This window comes from Perognathus longimembris, chromosome 9 (genome assembly GCF_023159225.1).
Source record: "Perognathus longimembris pacificus isolate PPM17 chromosome 9, ASM2315922v1, whole genome shotgun sequence".
Taxonomy (NCBI): Eukaryota; Metazoa; Chordata; class Mammalia; order Rodentia; family Heteromyidae; genus Perognathus; species Perognathus longimembris.
In genome coordinates this window covers 39244651-39264903 of record NC_063169.1, presented here as the reverse complement: position 1 = coordinate 39264903, position 20253 = coordinate 39244651, and the positions used below count along the sequence as shown (strand labels likewise).

At 40.9% G+C, this 20253-nt stretch overlaps 1 protein-coding gene across 2 annotated transcripts in view; it reads right to left on the bottom strand.

Annotated features, from left to right (window-relative positions):
- The window catches only part of Dcbld1 (discoidin, CUB and LCCL domain containing 1), a 67882-nt gene extending 48840 nt beyond the window's left edge, over window positions 1-19042 (bottom strand). Inside the window, exons 1-2 of one of the 2 annotated variants that reach the window (XM_048353971.1) lie at window positions 18829-19042; window positions 351-563 (exon numbers count right to left, since the gene is read on the bottom strand). In XM_048353971.1, coding sequence (XP_048209928.1) covers window positions 351-543 — 193 coding nt within the window. In that variant the 5' untranslated portion in view covers window positions 544-563; window positions 18829-19042. Of the gene's footprint in view, window positions 1-350; window positions 564-3295; window positions 3732-18828 lie in introns of those variants that run through there. The other variant, XM_048353972.1, reaches the window with a different exon arrangement.
- Between the last annotated feature and the right edge of the window lie 1211 nt (window positions 19043-20253).

Sequence of the window (20253 nt, the reverse complement as noted above, 5' to 3'; positions counted from 1 at the left end):
TGAAGAAGGTTTTGTTTATAGCTGTATCCCAGTCATTCACACGTTCACTATTCAGTAGACATGGGTCACATAAATGAATGAACTGTAGATGCTTTAGCCAAGTGTCACACCTCTCTAATTCTCTTCACAGTGACACTGAATCTCAGAGCCTCTGAGACACACAAAGCTGACATCTAATGTGGCCTGAGATTTCCTGCATTGTTTCAGCTTAGGAAGCAAATGTCTCATCACTTAAAGCCAAGTTTCTCTTCTAGTCTTCCCAGGCTGTAGTGTTAACTAGCACACCACTTCCACTCTCCTCATATCTCCAGTATTTCCTTGTTGACACAAACTCCCCTCTCTTTTCTTACCATATTTCTCTGAGGAGCTGGTGAAGAGAAGATAGTCAGAAGTGCAGCTCTGGGATTCAATATTCACATCTCCCAACCTCAGAATCAGACTCTTCCCCTTTGGGACTGTGATAGTCTTTTCACAAACAGTGTGATTGGGATAAGTCCCTGGATAATTCTTAGATGTCATTGTGCCACTGTCCTGAGAGGTCATTATGTGTCCACAGCCGTCACCTAGTAAAGAAAAAAGGATAAAAGTTGTAAACGTAACTAATTCTTACCAAGGATCGAGCATTGCATGTAATCTTCAAGTTATGGATTGTATTCTCTTCTTGGAGATAAAGAATAGCTAAACAAAGATTAATTTGTTAAACATTATCTTTTGCTCTAGGTTATTTCATCTCATGTTTCCCAATTTAATCTTCTAAACCTCATTGCTCAAATATTTCCGATACTATTATAAAATTCAAAGCCCTTAGGAAATGTATCATTCAATTATGCTAGTTCTTCTAGCCATCTCTCCATCTACTCATCCAACATTTGTCACACTACCCACAAAATCAATGTTATATGATAATTTGCAAGTGAGAAAATGATATTACTTACTTCTGACATGTAATAATGAATGAACTCCTATATACAAAATCCTCATGGTAGAGTATTAGGTTTACACTTGGAAGACTTAGTTTGAGTACAGTTAGTTGGGGGCAGAGATTAACGACAACCACAGATTCAAAGATTCCTGATACTCAAGATGTATCACTAGAAATCATCAAGGATCCATTATAGCGAACGCTTACCACATACCAGACATGGTAAATAAACTGTATAATAAAATAAAATATAAAAAATATAATATCAAAGTATCAAGAGGTGTCTCAATGAGAGATAGTTACAAATTTAAGAAACTGTAATTCTAGGTATGGTGTGCTAAATCAAGAAGCTGAAACAAAATGACAAGGGGACGTGGAGGAGAAATACAGAGAGTGTTTTCCTGTGGTTGGTAAATCTTCCCATGAAATTTGTTTTCTGGCCTCAGCTGAAGGGAAGGAAAGCAGAAATCTGTTGAACAAGGTCCATGTGAAGGTTTCTGTGTACCCTGGAGAAGTCTTAACTGACACTCTGAAGAGCCTGTGGCAGTCCTCAGCCTTCACGGTCTTTTCTAGCTAGAGGAGGACTTATGGAAGTCTTCCTTTATTCCATTTCCTTACTGAATGGAGGCTTCTAGCACAAATGATAAGACAGAACAAAAATGAAATAGGCTATTCCAGCCCAGGAACAAAGCCCCAGGTAAAGGATTTTCCCTTTACCCAGAAATTTTACAAGACTCACACACAATTACTGCCAAGAGGTGCAGATAAGAGAAATAGACTTGGTCTTAATAGAGCAATGGGTTGAAAAATGCCAGGATAAATTACCAGAAAAACAGTTAAAACTACTAGGAAACCTTCAGAGTTATGCAGAAGTTGTAAAAGTCACATAGTAGACAATAAAGCCACACAGAAATTTCTGAATAGGGAGATAATACAAAAATTAGATAAGCAAGCAGGCTGCTAATGCCTCAGGAACTAGAAGGGAAGGAAAATCTGATCAGAACAGTCATGGGCTTAACTAATGGGGGTGTTAGAATGGGAAGGGAAGGAAATAAAAACAAGGAAACAGACAAAATCTACAGCTCAAGTGTTGGCTAGTCACACAGGAGAAGAGGACAGGAGAAAAAAACTACAGAGATATTGGGTTTAGAAGTGACTAGAGCACTGGCGCCGCAACAGACAAGAGGGTAAGCCAAGAGACAGAGCACGTCTGTGTGAAGGTTACATGTAAATCTGAAGTGATAGCTAAATTCCTTGTCCCTTGGACAGTTACCAGTAAGGATAAGGGTAGTACTTTGTTGAGAATCAAGTGAAAATCAGACAAAGAGGCATATTGAGCAAAAAGTACATGGTATTTAAAGTTTTGTTTTAAAATGTGAATTACTTCCTTGCTTTTAAAGGCTTTATGGTTCCTCTTGGAAACTGAAAGACACGACAATCACAGGACTGGGCATTCTCAAGGCTGTTCTGTGAAAGCAGAAAAACACCCTTGTTCCCTATGACTTGTCCCACCTTTGTAGGATTGATTCTGACCATGCTCAAAAAGCAGAAACAAGCAAGCATGCACATAAATATATACATAACTAAACTGCTCAAAGTTACCAAAAACCAGCATTAAGTATCTGAACACCCTCTTTCTTAGCTTTTTGCAAGTCTCCTTCAGTAAGAAAAGACAGAGTCAAGACACATTGTACTCATAACCTAACTTATGAAATTGTGACCCCTTTGTACAACTACTTATTAAAAATTTAAAAACAGCCTTAAACACATACACAAAAAAAGAGAAAGAAAGAAAAATTTAAATAAACCACAACTGACTAGGTGTGGGGTCACATGCCTATAATCCCAGCACTTGGGAGGCAGAGGGAGTACTGGGAGTTCTAGGCTAGTCCGGGATGTATTGTAAGACCTTGTCTAAAAAAGCCAAGGAAAAGGTGTGTGTGTGGGGGGGGGGGGGGGGGGGGGAATGGAACGTAAAATGAGAAGCAATTATGTAAATCAATCTACTTGTAATTATTGTATTCTAAATTTCATTCTCTAAAATGTGTCATGACAAAGGGAAATCCCAGCATGCCATTTTTATCCTATCCTACAATGACACTTCTTCCAATCACCTTTGCTCTAATGCCAGAGAGGAGACCTGTCTCCTGGGAGGCTGTCAGGGGTGCTTTTGACATTCCCATTATTACCTTACCTGAGTATTTGTGCCTCTCTGAGAAAAGTTCAGAACAAAACACCCTGACTCAAAAAGGAACGGTGGAATCCCAGTTTATTAAAAGCACACTCTTCCAAAGAGTTGTAACATACCTCTTGCCTATGAGAATAGACTATTTATGAAGTCTGCTGTAGCAAGGACTAATATCATTCATTTACCTGTGAGGATTAACTACATTGCTCTTCTACAGTTTTGATAACTTCAAAGGTAGAACAATGCCAAGGGGGGGGGGAAAGAAAACAGGCTAGAAAGAGAAAATGCCTGTGGTATCACATACTGAGTAAGACAGATGTATGCGACCGAACAATAGGGAGCCCCTATTCCCATGACCTCATTCTGACATTCAGGTGGCCCAACTCTCCCAGCCAGACGCTCTAATTGAGAAGCCCAGACAAGGAAGACCAACTTTTTTTCATGTCTTCCCCCAAACTGAATCAGGTCAGGTTCCCTGGCCTGTGTGTCAAGTCAGTACCCTAACTGAGACGTGGCAAGATGTTTTCATTTAGGAATACAAGCAGAGTACACAACACTGCTCTGTACTAGTTCATACAATTGCATGTGATCTAAAATCAACTCAAAACCAAAAGTTTAAGCATCGATGGCTCACACCTGTAATCCAGGCTACTCAGGAGGGCTGAGATCTGAAGATTATGGTTCAAAGCCAGCCTGAGGAGGAAAGTCCATGAGATTCTTATCTCCAATGAATCACACACACACACACACACACACGTGCGCGCGCATGCATACACACACATACACGCACGCACACGCTCGTGTGCACACACACCCACAAAAAAAACAAAAGTAGAGCTGTGGTTCAAGCGGTAGAGTGCCATCCTTGAGCAAAAAAGTTAAGATAGCACCCTGTCCCTAAGTTTAAGTCCCAGGACCAGAACTAAGTAACTAAGTAAAATTTAAAAAACTGAACAAACTTGTTTGAAATCAATCTTCAAGAAGGTAAAAAGAAAAAAAGAAAAACCTGTGCTGGTTGAGGGTAAAAGTGAAGAAAGGGCCTTTTATGTTCTATTTTATACGATTTGGAAATTATCCTGTATTTTTCCTCTATAGAAATGGCTTAATTAAATGAAGCATTTATTCAAGCTTCCACTGAAAAAAACTTGTATAGAATAAAAACAATAAAGATCCATCTTACTCCAAAATGTCTGTAGCAAATCCATTATCCAAGTTCCTCATATTTACTAAGGAGGATGAGATGCTCTGTGTTTGATGGGTTCAGCTGCTGGTTCTCAAGTGCAATTCTCAGGTGCCCTATCTATAAGAGGTTTTGTCAAAATTATTATTAAGTAGTTTTACAAAGGGGCTACAATTCCATAAGTCAGGTTGTGAGTACCATGCGTAACAATGTCACACCTTTCTTCATTCTTCTCCATTTTCCCCCTCCAGTCCCTATCTACAAATTACATAGTCCATTTCAACTGTTCAGTCTTAAAAACCTTTTCTACTATGTATTTGATTTTGCTACATATGTGCACTTGTGTTCACTCTTAAAAGCCACCTGAAGGACTTCCCAATTTGACTCTCTCTTTAGATACATTCATACCTTCCATGCATTTAATCCTAGCTACTCAAGAGGCTTAGATGTGAGGACTGCAGTTCAAACTAGCCCAGGCAGGAAAGTCCATGAAGCTCTTATCTCCAATTATCCATCAGAAAACCAGATTGATGCTTTGCCTCAAAATGGTAGAGCATTAGCTTTGAGCAGAAAAGCTCAGGGACAGTGCCCAGGCCCTGAGTTCAAGCCCCATGACAGACAGACAGAAACACACACACACACACACACACACACACACACACACACACACACACACACTGCTTTGTTAAATGGCCAACTCCTTTGTACAGTTACTTAAAGATTAAAAGAAAACAAACTTCTCTAGTAAGATATAACTGAGTATGAGCAGTGATAGGTAATAAAATGATTGAGAAGAAGATTGAGAAAGAGCTTCTAAAATTGAGGAATGAGGCTTGCCATCATCTAAACTCATAGAATATGATGACAGATGAGGCAACTATATATGCACCTCCCCATAGGATGACATATGCCTTATGCATCAATGACTAGGCAAAGTAAAACAAGAGAATCAAAAATAATTCACCTTGAATCTCACCCAGTCTATAGATACAGGTTCAGGTTTAGTAACACCAGGAGGATGTCATTAGGTGAAACCAGGCTGTTTGGTGCAACAGATACAGCTTTCTCCACAATGAACTGTATAAAGAGGCACACACAAAAGTGTTTATTTTAGCTTAAGAGAAACTTAAGGACACAGAACTGAGGCTCAAGTAGTAGAGGGCCAGGCCTGAGCAAACAAGCTCAGGGGCAGAGCTCAGAGTTCAAGTCCCAAGGCCAGTACAGACACACACACACACACACACACACACACACACACACACACACACACACACACACACACACACAGAGAGAGAGAGAGAGAGAGAGAGAGAGAGAGAGAGAGAGAGAATCTTAACAGCCATCACGAGCCAAGTATGATATACAGTTGAGGCAAGAGGATTGAGAGTTCAAGGCCAGCCTGAATTACAATAGTGAGATCCTGTTTCAAAAATCCAAATAAACTTTATTTAGATTCTGATTTGAAAAACTAGCCTCATAAAACCTTCTAAAAATTAACTGCAGTAGTAAATAATATCCAAGAAGTATTACTAATTTTATTAGTGTTGATAATGGTATTTAGGTTATGTAAGAGAATGCCACTTTTTTAGATGTCTACTTATTTAGGGCTGAAATAACATGAGGTCTAGGATATACCTTATATTATTTAGCATATCAGGGGCTAGTGGCTAGGTTTACACCTGTAATTCTCACTCACAGAAGGATAAGATTGCAAGGAACATGGTTCCAAGCTATGCAGAGCAGAAAAGTCTATGAGACACCATTTCAGTGAAAGAAGCTGGGCATAGTGGTGCATGTCTGTAATCCCTGCTAAGGCAGAAAGATTGTGTGGTCCACAAACACCTTGGTATGGTGTGAGACCCTATCTCATATTTGACCATTCTCACAAAGGGGTGGAGACATGGGCCAGCATGAGATTGCCTGCCCAGCCAGCCAGGGCTCTGAGTTAAATCAAGAATACTGCCAAGGCTGGGAATATGACCTAGTGGCAAGAGTGCTTGCCTCGTATACATGAAGTCCTGGGTTTGATTCCCCAAAACCACATATATAGAAAAGGCCAGAAGTGGCGCTGTGGCTCAAGGGGCAGAGTGCTAGCCTTGAGCAAAAAGAAGCCAGGGATAGTGCTCAGGCCCTGAGTCAAACTCCAGGACTGGCAAAAAAAAAAACTTAGCAGAGGCAAAGAAGAAGGATAAATGAAAAGATATAGGGAAGTGCTGATGTTTACAGAAACTACATAATGAACGTACACAGTACAAAAGTAACTAAATGCTTAACAATAATAAAATCTGATCTTTAAGGAGAAAAAAACACATTGTTTTTGGATGAAACTCAATGCAGTGTTAGGAGGGCTGGGTGACTGCTGAATTAAACTGCCATGTACCTAACATCAAAGTTGGAGGGAGTATAGAAAAGGAAAGAAGGAAATTTTGCCACAAGGACTTTGTCTACTCTTCAAAAGCTGCTACTATACAATGTTTATCTTCTCCTGCCTTTGAAGTGGAATTTAATTGCCAAAGCACATGATGACTAAAGTATGTATCATTTCCTTTTCTCCTCCACTGGAAGGGCCTCTGTACTAGACAGTATTTCAAAGGTAGTCCCACTACGATGAGCTTAAATTCTGGTACTTGCATAGAACCATAGGTCTTTTATGAGATGGACCATCTCCTGAGTACAAGATAGAAAATAAATCTGGAGGTATAAAGCTGAGATTTTGGGGAAAGTTGTTGGCATGCATAAATGATAGAACTCTTGAAATGATCTGGACTTAGAATAAGTATTTTAGTTCTAAAAATTTGGAGACAAGCTGCATCAGAAAAAAGGTCAAGCTATGAGCACCAAGCCATATTAAGAAGTTAATTACATTTTAGAAAAAAATTCATTTTAACACAATATATTGTGCCAGGTGTGGGTGGCTCACACTGGTAGTCCTGGCTCCTCAGGCTGAGATCTGAGAATCGTGGTTCAAAGCCAACCTGGGCAGACAAATCCAAGAAACTGTTATCTTCAATTAGCCACCACAGAAGTCAGAAATGGAGATGTAACTCAAGTTGTAGAGCACCAGCCTTGAGTAAAAAAGCCAAATGAGAGTGAGGAACTCTAAGTTCAAGTCCCAACACTGGCACATGAAAAAAAAGTAAACAATATATAAATCACGCATGGATATGTAGTTATATGTGAGTTTAAGTGATTTTTGCTGAAGGGAGGGAAAAATTGTAAATTGGACTCAGGGCCTGCTACTTGCTAGGAATGTGCTTTACCACTGGAGTCATGACCCTTTCGCTTTAGTTATTTTTCAAATAGTAATTTGTATTTATAACAAGACTGGCCTGGCCTGCAATTCAATTTATGCATCCAGCACAGCTGGGATGACAGTGCCCATCTCCATGCCCAGCATCTTTGGTTCGTTAAGGTCTTGCTAACTTTTTGCCCTGCCTGACCTCATGTTCCTCCCAATCTCTACTTCCTGAGTATCTAAGGTTATCTGTGAAAGCCACTGTACCTGAGATAAATACATCTAAATCACAAAAATATTTAAGATAACAAATTAATCTAATATTCTTTGTAATTGTTAAGTATACTTCCACCATTTGCCTTATAATTTGGATGGGAAAAGTTTCCTACAAATCACTCTGTTAAATTCAAGCAGAAAACAAGGTGTGGTAGCACACCTCAGGAGGTGGGAACAGAGGATCAAGTCCAAGGCTACCCCGGTTGCTAGCAGTGCAAGCCTATAATCCTAGCTATTCAGGAGGCTGAGATCTGGAGAACAGACACTCAAAGTCAGCTCAAGCAGAAAAGCCCTCAAGAATCCCTTCCCAATTAAGCAGCAAAATGCTTCATTTTTAAGACTAGAGGGGCGGGGGTAGATCAAATAGTAGTGTGCCAGATATAAGCAAGCAGACCAAGTGAGAGTACAAGGATTGGAGTTCGAGCCCTGGTATTGGCGCACACATGTAAAAGTTCAAGGTCAGCTTGGGCTTATATGTATAGGGAGACCAAGACAAGCTTGCACTACGTAGCAAGACTATCTCAAAAAAATCATGGGACAGGGGCTGGGAATTTGGCCTAGTGGCAAGAGTGCTCACCTAGTATACATGAAGCCCTGGGTTCGATTCCCAAGTACCACATATATAGAAAATGGCCAGAAGTGGCGCTGTGGCTCAAGTGGCAGAGTGCTAGGCTTGAGCAAAAGGAAGCCAGGGACAGTGCTCAGGCCCTGAGTTCAAGCCCCAGGACTGGCCAAAAAAAAAAAAAATCATGGGACAAACAGCTATGAATTTAGCACATACTCATAAGGAAGAAACATATTAATAAGTGATATTTCTTATTAGAATAAATTAATTATAAAAGGGGTTTTATCATAATATTTCCATACATGAATATAAAGTACTTTGATCAAATTCATCCTCTCTCTTGCTCTCCTCCACACTCCAACCCCACAATCATCCCTTCCTTTAAATAATTTTGTCAGTTGTGGGCCCTCAACTCAGGACCTGGGCACTATTCTTGAGCTCTTTTGCTCAAGACTGGCACTCTACCACTTTGAGCCATAGCACCAGTTCTGGTTTTCTGGTAGTTAATTGGAGATAAGAATCTCACCTATGGGGCTGGGAATATGGCCTAGTGGAAAGAGTGCTTGCCTCCTATTCATGAAGCCCTGGGTTCAATTCCCCAGCACCACATATATAGAAAACAGCCAGAAGTGGTGCTATGGCTCAAGTGGCAGAGTTCTAGCCTTGGGCAAAAAGAAGCCAGGGACAGTGCTCGGACCCTGAGTCCAAGCTCCAGGACTGGCCAAAAAAAAAAAAAAAAAAGAATCTCACTTACTCTCCTGCCTGGGATGGCTTTTAACTTCAATCCTCAGATCTCAGCCTCCTGAATAGCTAGGATTACAGGTGTGAGCCACCAGCACTCAGCTTCCTTTATATAATTCTTGAATGTAAAATGACAAGTACAAAGTTAGACAATGAATTCAATATCTATTCTCCAAATGCCTTAAATTAATGGATAGCCTTTGAAAGTAAGTAAAAAGGTATGGATATGTAAGCTATTTTCTAAATAAATGTAAGATGAACCTAAGATGATTGTCTGCATGTGACCTTTTATTTAGCCTACTGTAATTCTACTCACTAAGAAAGTTAAACAATAACTTCCTTAAATGGCTATTTTCCTCTGATAAGAAATTATGTTCCACTAACAGAAAATAAAAATAAGATATACCGAGTGTGGCCTTGGTTCTGCAAAACTAGACAGCATGACTTGGGCTCTAAAGGGAAATCTGTAACTTGAGTTGCATTTGTAGTAAGAGGCATAGTACAATGAATATTGCAAAAAAAAAAATGCTTTCTTTTTGGCAGTACTAGGGTTTTAATTCAGGGCCCTGAGCTTGCTAGGCAATCGTTCTACCACTTGAGCCACACCCGTAGCCCATAAAAATGGTTTTATGATTAATTATTAACGAGTCCCTTGAATAAGACAGCAGAGCCTCAAATATTTTTGACTAATGACCCAAAGTCAAAACAGATTTTTCATTACAACCCAAAGAACCATATATATGTACACACACACACATATACACATATGCATACAAAAATAACAAAAGTTGAATACTACAATCTTTTTATTATGTGTAATGCATTGTCATATTACCCAATCAATTCCATTTCGTGATTTCTTCAAAGCATATTGTTTTTGCCTTGAGTTGATATCATTGCTTACTAATGGGTTTTAACAAGCAGTCTGGAAAGTGTGCTGTGAACCATCACAAGAGTGAAAACATTTCTTAAGTCATGATTTCATTACAGTTGCATCCTTACTCTTCTAACATTCAAGTTCCAACAGGTCTCAACACACACAATAATCCATGCGTGGGTGTGAGAAAATTTCCTCCCCTGTCTAAGATCAAGTAAGCTCTTGATGACTGCAATCTTTTCAACCACAAGGGCAAGCTTGCCATTATTACAAAGCTCTTTGTCTAAAGGAGAGGCAGACAGATTTCCCAAGGTATCACTCATTCCATGACCAGCCACACTTTTTGCTATTTTCCAGTTGTGCTTAACTTTAATCCTTTATGTTGTCAGGAGAAATGGATATGAGAATAAAAAGAGGTAAAAAGAAGTTCTAACGATAAAACAGAGCAATGATTCAAACTCTTTCATTTTCCTGAAAGGAAATAAATGAATGCTATGATGCTCATAGAAATCACAGCCACAGATTAGAAACATGCCCGAGTTCTTCCATACTGTTGGTAATCTCTTTCACTCTTATTATCACCGTATTTAAAATAGGTGCTAATGATCTAATGATCTAATTAATGAAGTTAATAGTAGCTTTGTCTCAACTCAACTGAAAGACATGTGAAGACAAAATTAAAGGGACTAGTTAATGGTCTTTCCATGGAAACTCTACACCATTGCTTCCTATAAACTAAAAGTATCATCAAAACTATATCAGTTTAAATTTGAGAAGAAAAGTTCTTTCCACAGGTTCCTCAATGACTTCCTATTTCATGTGTGATTCTTTCACCAGTGTACAACCCCCCCCCCCCAATGTGTATTGTATTAAAGAAGAATTTACATCCCAGTAGAAAAACACCTCAAGACACAATTAGGTGTTACTCTTCAATGGACTACAAGTAAATCAGGGAAAACACCGTAATTCATTATTTGTCTGACTCATGACTTCTACAGAGCAGTCAAAACTTACTGAAAATGTTGTAGGAGTGGAAAGGTTTGCAAACTATTCCCACATGCTTGGGAGGTGACAGAAAAACAATAGTTGCAACTTTTGGGCTGTCAGCATAGCCCTTCCCAAAATGGATGGATATGCTGTGTTTTCTACTCGGTTTCATGTTAAATGTGGATACTGTCAACATTTAGATATCTATGAAAGTGGAGGCTCAATTTCATTCAGCTTGTGGCTTACACCTGAAAATTCTACCTAGTCAGGAAGCAGAAATCTGAGGATAATGGCTTGAAGCCAGCCTAGGCAGGAAAGTTCATGAAACTCTTACTCCCAATTAACTATCAAAAAGGCCTGAAGTGGAGCTGTGGCTTATGTAGGTAGAGCATTAACTTGAGCAAAACAAACAAAAAACAAAAAAACAAAAAAACCAACTCAGACATAGCACCTAGGTTCTGAATTCAAGCCCCAGGACTGGTATGTGCATGCATGTGCATGTACACACACATATATACACACAAATAACTCTATGAAAAACTAGGAGTTAGAGCCATTGAGTAAAATGTCCATGGGGAAGAAGTTTTACTGAGAGACTATTTATCATTTCACAAAGCACCTAGAGACTTGAATTTGTTACTTCCTAAAGTCATTGGTCATTCCTACTATCACTGATAGTGAGGTAATAACCAAAGCAAAAATATGTGTGCATTCAATGTGGCATGCATAGAAGCACATGGTATATTTGCCTATGTTTACCAAAAACTCCTAGCTTGAATCTAAACCAAATTTTAAGTCTAACTCCACTTTGCAAAAATAAATAAATAAATAAATAAATAAATAAAGGGACAGTGTACCAAATATGCACAGTGCACAATAAATTACAGGAATTCACCACTGAGAAACATCCAGTACAGTTTGGGGTATGAGCTGGGTAGCATGACAATCAAACCTGGCTTCTTTCATGAAAACAAGTTATATGGTAGTGGTAGCTTGAAAATGCACAGAAATAGAGGGACAAAGGTAAACAAATGCAGCAGTGGCACTCCCAACATAGTGTCTACTATGTTGGAAATGAACTACATAACTTGTGGGTGGGGATGGGAGGGGGAAAATGGGGAAAGAGAAAGAAGTGTGACACGGTCCAAAAGAAATATGCTAATTACCTGACTTAGGTAACAGTAACCCCTTTGGACATCACCTTTATAATAACTTAAAAATATTTACTACAAAAAAGTGACTTAAAAGTCAAGCACTGGTGGCTCACAAAAAAGTGACTTAAAAGCCAAGCACTGGTGGCTCATAGTTGTAATTCTAGCTACTGAGGAGGCTGAGATGAGAGGATCATGGTTCGAAGGATATCCATGAGACTCATCTCTAGTTAGCCAGCAAGAAGCTGGAAGGGCAAGGTGCTAGTATCTCATGCCTATAACCTACTCAAGAGCTACTCAAGAGACTAAGATCTGAGGATCTCTGTTTGAAGCCAACCCAGGCAGGAAAGTCTATGAGAATCTTATATCTAATAAATTTTAAAAAAGCCTAAGTAGAGTTGTGGTTCAAATGGTAAGAAGTAGAGTGCTAGCCTTGAGCAAAAGAAGCTGAGGGACAAAGCCCCAGGACCAGAAAAAAAAAAAAAAAAGCTGGAAGTGACAAGTTGTAGATTGCCAAACTTGAGTGGAAAAAGACAAGATAGTATGAGGCTGAGTTCAAGCTCCCCTGCCCCCTTCAAAATTTAAAAAAAAAAAAAAGGATTGAAGAGATACAATAACTAGCTATAATGTATAGACTTTACTTGGATTCATGTTTATACAAAACTATACAAAACAGTTGTAAAAATGGCATGTTTAAAACAATGGGGGAAATTTGTATGATTTATTAGTAGCATTTCTATGTGGGGTCATAGCATCTTAGTTCAGAAAGGAAATGTTTAGAAATGCAAATAAAATACTTGAATGTTCTTAAATTTTAAAATTTATATAGTTATCATATCTATTATCATTTTGAGACTCTGAAGTCTCAAGAGTTGTAGACTCTTCTGAGCTAACAGTAACAGTGGATACAGGCCCAAATTTTGGCTCAGATTATTCTCAAAATAAGCAGCCCCACCCTAAAGTCCCTGGAGTAGCAACAATTCAGTATATGGATCTCAAGTTCTAGTGTTCCCAAGGGCTATTAAATCTCTGGGTTTTTTCCTTTGGTTTCAATCTGAAACTTCAACCTGAACTTGAGATACAATAAAAAGGTTGAATTAAATTAACTCAGCCACTTACAAACTAGCTGACACGGGGCTGGGAATATGCCTTGTATACATGTAGCCCTGGGTTCGATTCCCCAGCACCACATACATAGAAAATGGCCAGAAGTGGTGCTGTCGCTCAAGTGGCAGAGTGCTAGGCTTGAGCAAAAGAGAAGCCAGGGACAGTGCTCAGGCCCTGAGTCCAAGGCCCAGGACTAGCAAAAGAAAAGAAAAAAAAAAAAAAGAAAAAAAGAAAAACTAGCTGACAGGGTGTTTACCTATTTTCCTATGTAGAAAATTTTATAGACTGGTAATTGAAATGTACCTGAACTTCAAAGTTTTCCTTTTGCCTTTGTTCTTTGTTAGAAATGATATCGAAATAATTTTTTTTTTCCAGGCCAGGAGTTTTTGGCTTAGTGGTAGAGTGTTTGCCTAGCATGCACAAAGCCCTGGGTTCGATTCTTTGGTGCCACATACACAGAAAAAGCCGGAAGTAGCACTGTGGCTCAAGTGATAGAGTGCTGGCCTTGAGCAAAATGAGCCTAAGGACAGTGCCCAGATCCTGAGTTCAAGCCCCAGGACTGGCAAAAAACAAAGAATTTTTTTCTTCCATGTTTTTCAAGAATAGAGTGCTTCATTAAAAAAAATACACAACATTTAAGCACATCCACTAAACATACTCAAAATGCAAAAAATTGTATAATCCTTATGTTTCATTTTGTGATGAAACAACTGTGTTCTTTTTCCTTAAAGTAAGATGTAAATATGATGAACTCTGAATAAAAAGCCCACAAGAGTGCTCATAATTTAAATTGGAAAATGCTGATTATAAAAACAAATGGGTTCTCAGTAATTATAAACTCCAAATTGTGTATAATATGATGAGTTTGACTACTCTTGCATAAATTTAATAATCTCACCTAAAAGGGATCAAGAAACATTATGTTTCTAATTTCAAAAGCAAGAAAGTTATTTGAATAATACCAAAGAGAAAAGTATCGACAAGACTTAACAGCTGATATAGCAGCCAAGACATACACAAAAAAATCCACTTTAACCAGGTACTGTGGCTCATGCCAGTAAGCCTAGCTACTCAAGAGATTGAGATCTAAGAACTACAGTTCAAAGCCAGGATGGGCAAGACAGTACAAGAGACTCTGATCTCTAATTGGCCACCAAAAGGCCAGAAGTGGAACATGGCTCAAGTGGTACAGCACTAGCATTGAACCAAAAGCTGCTCATACCCTGAGTTCAAGAGCTAAAACTGACCCAAAAAATAAATACATGCATAAAACATAATTCCTCATAAATGTTAGATGTCCCATGATCATTTCTCCATATGATTTTCAAGTCTGTGTCAGTATATACCAGGTAAGAGTTGAATTTATGAGACAAAAAGTTAATAAACTCTGTGTGAGACATCATTTAGTAAGATAGTTTGATTTGCTTACTGAATCCTTCAACAGAACTCCTTTCTTTTCTGAGATACATGGTATAACTTAATGTTTCTAAGTGTTGTTGATTATCACCACTAGAGCCCCAAGCTGGGGTACACACTGTTCTTCTGGCACATTCCCCTTTATGCTGCACTTGCACTTAAAAGGCATCCTTACATATAGAAGCAAGCATGCAGAAGACCTGGCTTGAGAAACAAAATTAATTAGTGTAAACAGCAGATGTACCTTTATCAAGAACTCCAGTAGGCATTTTATTACTTAGTTTCCACTCATTAAGAAATGGTTTGAAAATATCTCCTGAACAAAAAGAGACTGTTCAAGTCAATAGTGCCTTTTGTCCCATGCAAAGAATACTAACCTGACAATTTTAGTCACTCTCTCCGGCAGCCTACAAGGCTGAGTGAATCTCAGACTTTCCCCTGGACAGATAAGATCAGGGAAAGTCTGAGCAACTGCTGGACTTCTGGGGCAGAAGGTGCCAGAATAAACTTGTACTTACATTTTTTTGTACTTACATTTTTAGAAAGCCACTCACCTAAAACATCAGATATCAGCAGATCTCATGTCTAACCAAATATATACAAGTGATGACTGCACTGTAGACTTTTTTATAGTAACAAATTTTGAGCTGAGAAATGTTTTTAAAATAATTTGTAAGCATCCACGATTTGAACCTACATGTCCTTAGAGGTCAACCGCTTGACCCAAGTCCCAGCCATCATTTAAAGCTAGACTAAATCTCAGCATATGGTTTTCTACAAATAGAATAAACAGCAATGCATCTGTCATATTATGAAAACTTTAAAAATCATCCAGAGCTGGTGGCTCATGACTGTAACCCTAGCTACTCAGGAGGCTAAGATCTGAGGAACCATAGTTCGAAGCCAGCCTGGGCAGGAAAGTCTGTGAGACTCTTATCTCAAAATAACCACCAGCAAACCAGAAGTGGTGCTTTGGCTCAAAGTGGTAGAGTGCTAGCCTTGAGCTGAAGAGCTCAAGGACAGCGCTCAGGCCCCAAGTTCAAGCTACTGACTGACCCTCCCCCCCCAAAAAAGTTAAAAATCATGTGAAATAATCAATAAATCTCTGAGTTGGGTTCAGTGGTCCTAGAGGAAAAGGACAAAGAGAAGGAGCTGAAACTAGCCCAGACGGGCAAATACTGGGGCCTGGCACAGCTAGGCCACCAGGAGGAGTGGGTACTTCTTAAATGAATTGAACAAAAGCCTGATACAGTTAAGTGACATCTATACAATGTCCACAGACCGTAAACAACATAGAAATTCTAATAATTTAATTGATCAAGGTCCCATAAGTTCAGTTAAATGATATTTTACCTGAAACAGAGTGACAAAATGAGAAAGTGTCCCAGAATATTCATGGCAGCACAATCTTAATACTAGAAAATGTTTCTACCATCTCCAGACAGATTAAGGTGGGAATTACTTGGTGAGATTGCACATTCTTTTTGGAAATCTGATTCAAAATCAGGAGGTTGCACTGGATATTGTATATATATATATATATATATATATATATATATATATATATATATACCTACCTGATCAAGGGAAGGGAAAGAAAAATGAGGGTGTAAGACATTACAAGAAATGTATTCACTGCCTTATTATGTAACTGTGCCCCTTTGCACAACACCTTGTCAATAAAATTTAATTTAAAAAAATCAGGAGGTTGGACTGAAAAGCTGGAAGTGGAGCTATGGCTCAAGTGATAAGAGCACTAGGGCCTAGAGCCAAGAAGCTCAGGGAAGGTACCCCCAGGCCCTGAGTTCAAGCCCTGGCACACACGCACACACACACACACACACACACACACACACACACACACACACACACACGAAAAGCAGGAGGTGGGAGGGAAGAGGTGAGTGCGGAGTTATAGAAAGCTTTGCCAAAGGTTGGGGAGCTTAGGGAACTAAGAAGTCCCAGCACAAGCTGTCTAGGAAACAACAAAGGTTACATGCAATAAGAGGTATTATCTCCTCAATAAAAACAGTGTAGTAGTACACAACCACAATCATAGCACCCTGGCAACTGAGGCAGGATTATCTAGAATTCTAGGTCAGTGTAGGCTAGAGTGAGAGTCTCTCCCAGGAAATAAAATAAAGGACCAAGCACAGTGGCTCACCCCTGTAATCCCAGGTTAGTCTAGGCATAAATGCAAACCTCTATCTGGAAACAACAACAACAAAAATTAAAGAAAAAAAGTGTAAGGCGTATGTGGCTCAAGTAGGAGAGTGCCTGCCTAGCAAGCATAAAGCCCTGCATTTAAACTTTAGTACCAAAAATATGTAACAAATAAATGAGACAAAAAGGTGGGGTTTTTTACACTAACACTGTCCTAACCAATTCAAGTACTAATATCACTTATGATCATCACCCAACTACATCCAGTATATCTCAAGGACTGCAACAGGAGTACATGCTTTAATTTGCACACACTTCAAAAATACATTGCTGACAGATAGTTTGGAAAAGTCACAAGAGAAACATTCAATAACCAATAGGTCCCTTCACTCAAAAATTATGGGCACTGGGATTATTAGAAATGTATTTTTCAGTAAATATACTAAACACTAAACTTAGTTTCTGTGTGATTAGCATTTTAAAACATGTCTTTCCTGAAATACATCCTTCCTGTCATGAACTCTGAAATTTCATGAAAAGATGAATGACAGTGCTGGGCTTGAGGAAGGCCTGTAATTTCAGAACTTGGGGTGAGGGAGGGAGAATCACCAGTTTCACACCAACCTGGGAGGGAGGGAGGGAGGGAGGGAGGGAGGGAGGGAGGGAGGGAGGGAGGGAGGGAGGGAGGGAGGGAGGGGAGAGATAACACCTTTAACCAGACTATTCAGGGTTATATTGTTGAATAGATTCATAAATGCCTGAGCATTTTCTAACAGTGACTTGAGGAAAACAATAGTATTTAAAATACTCACTACACATATTCAATAAAACCTTACATATGCATTGCAGTTTTACATATGTGTGCTATTCTGCTTCAGTGACTCTGGACAAAATGACTTTAAGGGCTTGTTTTGCAACAAATTGCTATGCAAATACCACTACCAGTCTCCTGAGGATGTATTTCGGGCTGGAATGGATGCGTGGTCTGCAGGACAAATGCCAGCGTTGGGTGTAGCTTTGGTTCTGGTCTCAACAGAAAGCACAATAGTGGATCATCAAAGTACTTTTCATAGATTCCTGGATATTAAATAACCTGTTATATAGGGGCAGCACAGGAGGGGAGGGAGAAAAACTGAAAACACTAGGCAGAAAAACTGCCCCTTGCTATTAAAAAAAATAGCAAGGATTAATAAATTACTAAGTGGCTCTGTAATCCCTTCTACTCAGAAGGCTGAGATTTGATGATCGCAGTTCAAAGCCAGCCCAGGCAGGAAAGACTCTTACGGAGAATCAACCACTGCAAAACCGGAAGTGGAGCTGTGACTCAAAGCGGTAGAATGATAGCCTAGAGCACAAACGCGCAAGGAGTGCGATCGGCCCTTGACCAAAAAAAAAAAAAAAGAGCCACTTAGGGCTGGTAAACCATTCAATTTCTGCATTCTCCTGGTAGATAGTGTGTAAATTGTGTTGTAGGCTAATTAGGTGGAACTCGAACTCGAGGACGAGGTACAGAGAAAGAGCTGCCTGGTCGGGGTCTACGTCTCAAATACCCTGGTAGGATCCGATCTACAAGATTTCCTGCTTGGGTCCGTGGGGAAAATATGGCCCAGTCATTCAATTCAAGCGGACAAACGCACACGACAGCTTTATCCACAGGAGGCGGGAGACGAGCTACTTAGCACCCGAGTGTCCCCCGAAGGCGACTCCCTCCCCAGGCCAAGTCACTCCTCTGGGGCCTCGCACAGACGGAAGGTCTGGTAATTAAGCAATCTGGGCAGGGAGACAGAGAAGGGAGACGAGTAGAGAGGTGCTGAGTTGATTTTCGTAGGGGGGTGGGGGGTGGGAAGGAGTTTCAGCTAGGGATCTCAAATACTAAACTTATTTTACCCCCCCCCCCCAGTCCCGGCCTGGCAGAGCTGGACTGGACAGAACCCCACTTCCTCCCGCTCGGGGTCCCACCAGGCCCGGCCCGCAGCGTCCCGGGGGCCGCAGTCCGCCAAACGCGATCTCCTCCACTCACCCAGCTCCACCGCCTGCAGCTGGAGTGGTGCACACACCGCCAGCAGCAGGGCCAGGAGGCCCGGCCCCGCAGTCCCCGCCAGCTCGCCGCCCCCCGAGGCCCCGCCGGGCGCCAGCTTGGCAGGTTCCACCTCCTCCTCGGCCGGCGCGGCTCAGCTGCTGCCAGAGCGCCACAGGCTCCTCCGCGGCTGAGCGCGGCGCCCGAACTGGGCGCAGCGGCAGTCGGACCCCGAATCGCTCCGGGGCAGCTCTGCGCCAGCGGAGAGGGGCGCGGCTAGAAGTCCCCGCCCCGCAACGCGCAATCCCCGCCCCCAGCCCCGCCCCTGAGTAAGGAGTCTCTCTCAGGGCAAAGCCGCAGCCCAGCCCAGAATCTAATCGCTGAGAGGCGGCTTGAGCCAAGCGGGGGAAGGGGGCGAGGCCTGTTGGTCACGCCCCCATACAGGCCCCGCCCCTCTGACCAAGATGATTTGCAGCTCAGCGCGGGTGATTGAACGTGATAAACCGTGTACTCTTCATCCAGGCAAAATCTGCTAGGTTGGGCAGGTCGGTGATAGTGACCCTGGGGCACCCAAAGTTTTATACTGGTTACAGAGCCAGGTAAAACCCAAATTCAGGTCGTCCTATTTCTTTCATTAGTTCATTAGTTCGTTCGTTCGCCCATTCATCAGTTGTTTGGCTCAGCATTTAGCCTATCTGGCCGGTGTTCAACCCAAGTAGCACTTTGCAGAAATTAAGAATAATTAGGCAAGGAGTCTTGAACTCCCATTTCCTGTATGGGAAGCCAGAAATGTTTCTCTTTTTCTGTTTCTCCCTACTTCCTTCCCTGATATGCTAGAATTAATCCTTGTTAGAACTTTAAAATATATGTATGTATGTATGACTCAGACAAGGATATTGTTAGCATTTCTCTAGCCTCAGGTCCTCAGCTCCTCCCACTAGTCCCCAGATCCACCCATACCTAATGAGCCACTCCTACTCACTATCTAACTACTTCCCCTTTACCCCCAGAGAGAGAAGCTGCCACCTGGATAAGGTGCAGATGCCATGTAGCTCCCTCTCCCGTGGGAACTATGGCCCCACTAATAAACCTCCTTATGAACCTTCTTCTCCTGTCTGTGATTATCTCCGCATGGTCCTCTGGGATGGCTGGGACCTATGCTTTCAGAGGTGATGCAGATTTTCCATCGGGAATGTGAAGGTGTTCTTGAAGCACGTTTATAGATATAATTAATTATAATCAGATGGCTGGTGAGAAGCTGAGGGGGAGCGATCAGCCAGGAAATAACTCACTCCGACTTCTAGGCTTGGGAAATCGAACCTCGGAGGAAACAACACACGCCGGTGCGAAGGAGCTGAGGGAGGAAAGGGACCAGGGGGCTGGGGCACTGTGAACAGTGGATGCCAGAGGTGTGCGATGTCGGGGGCC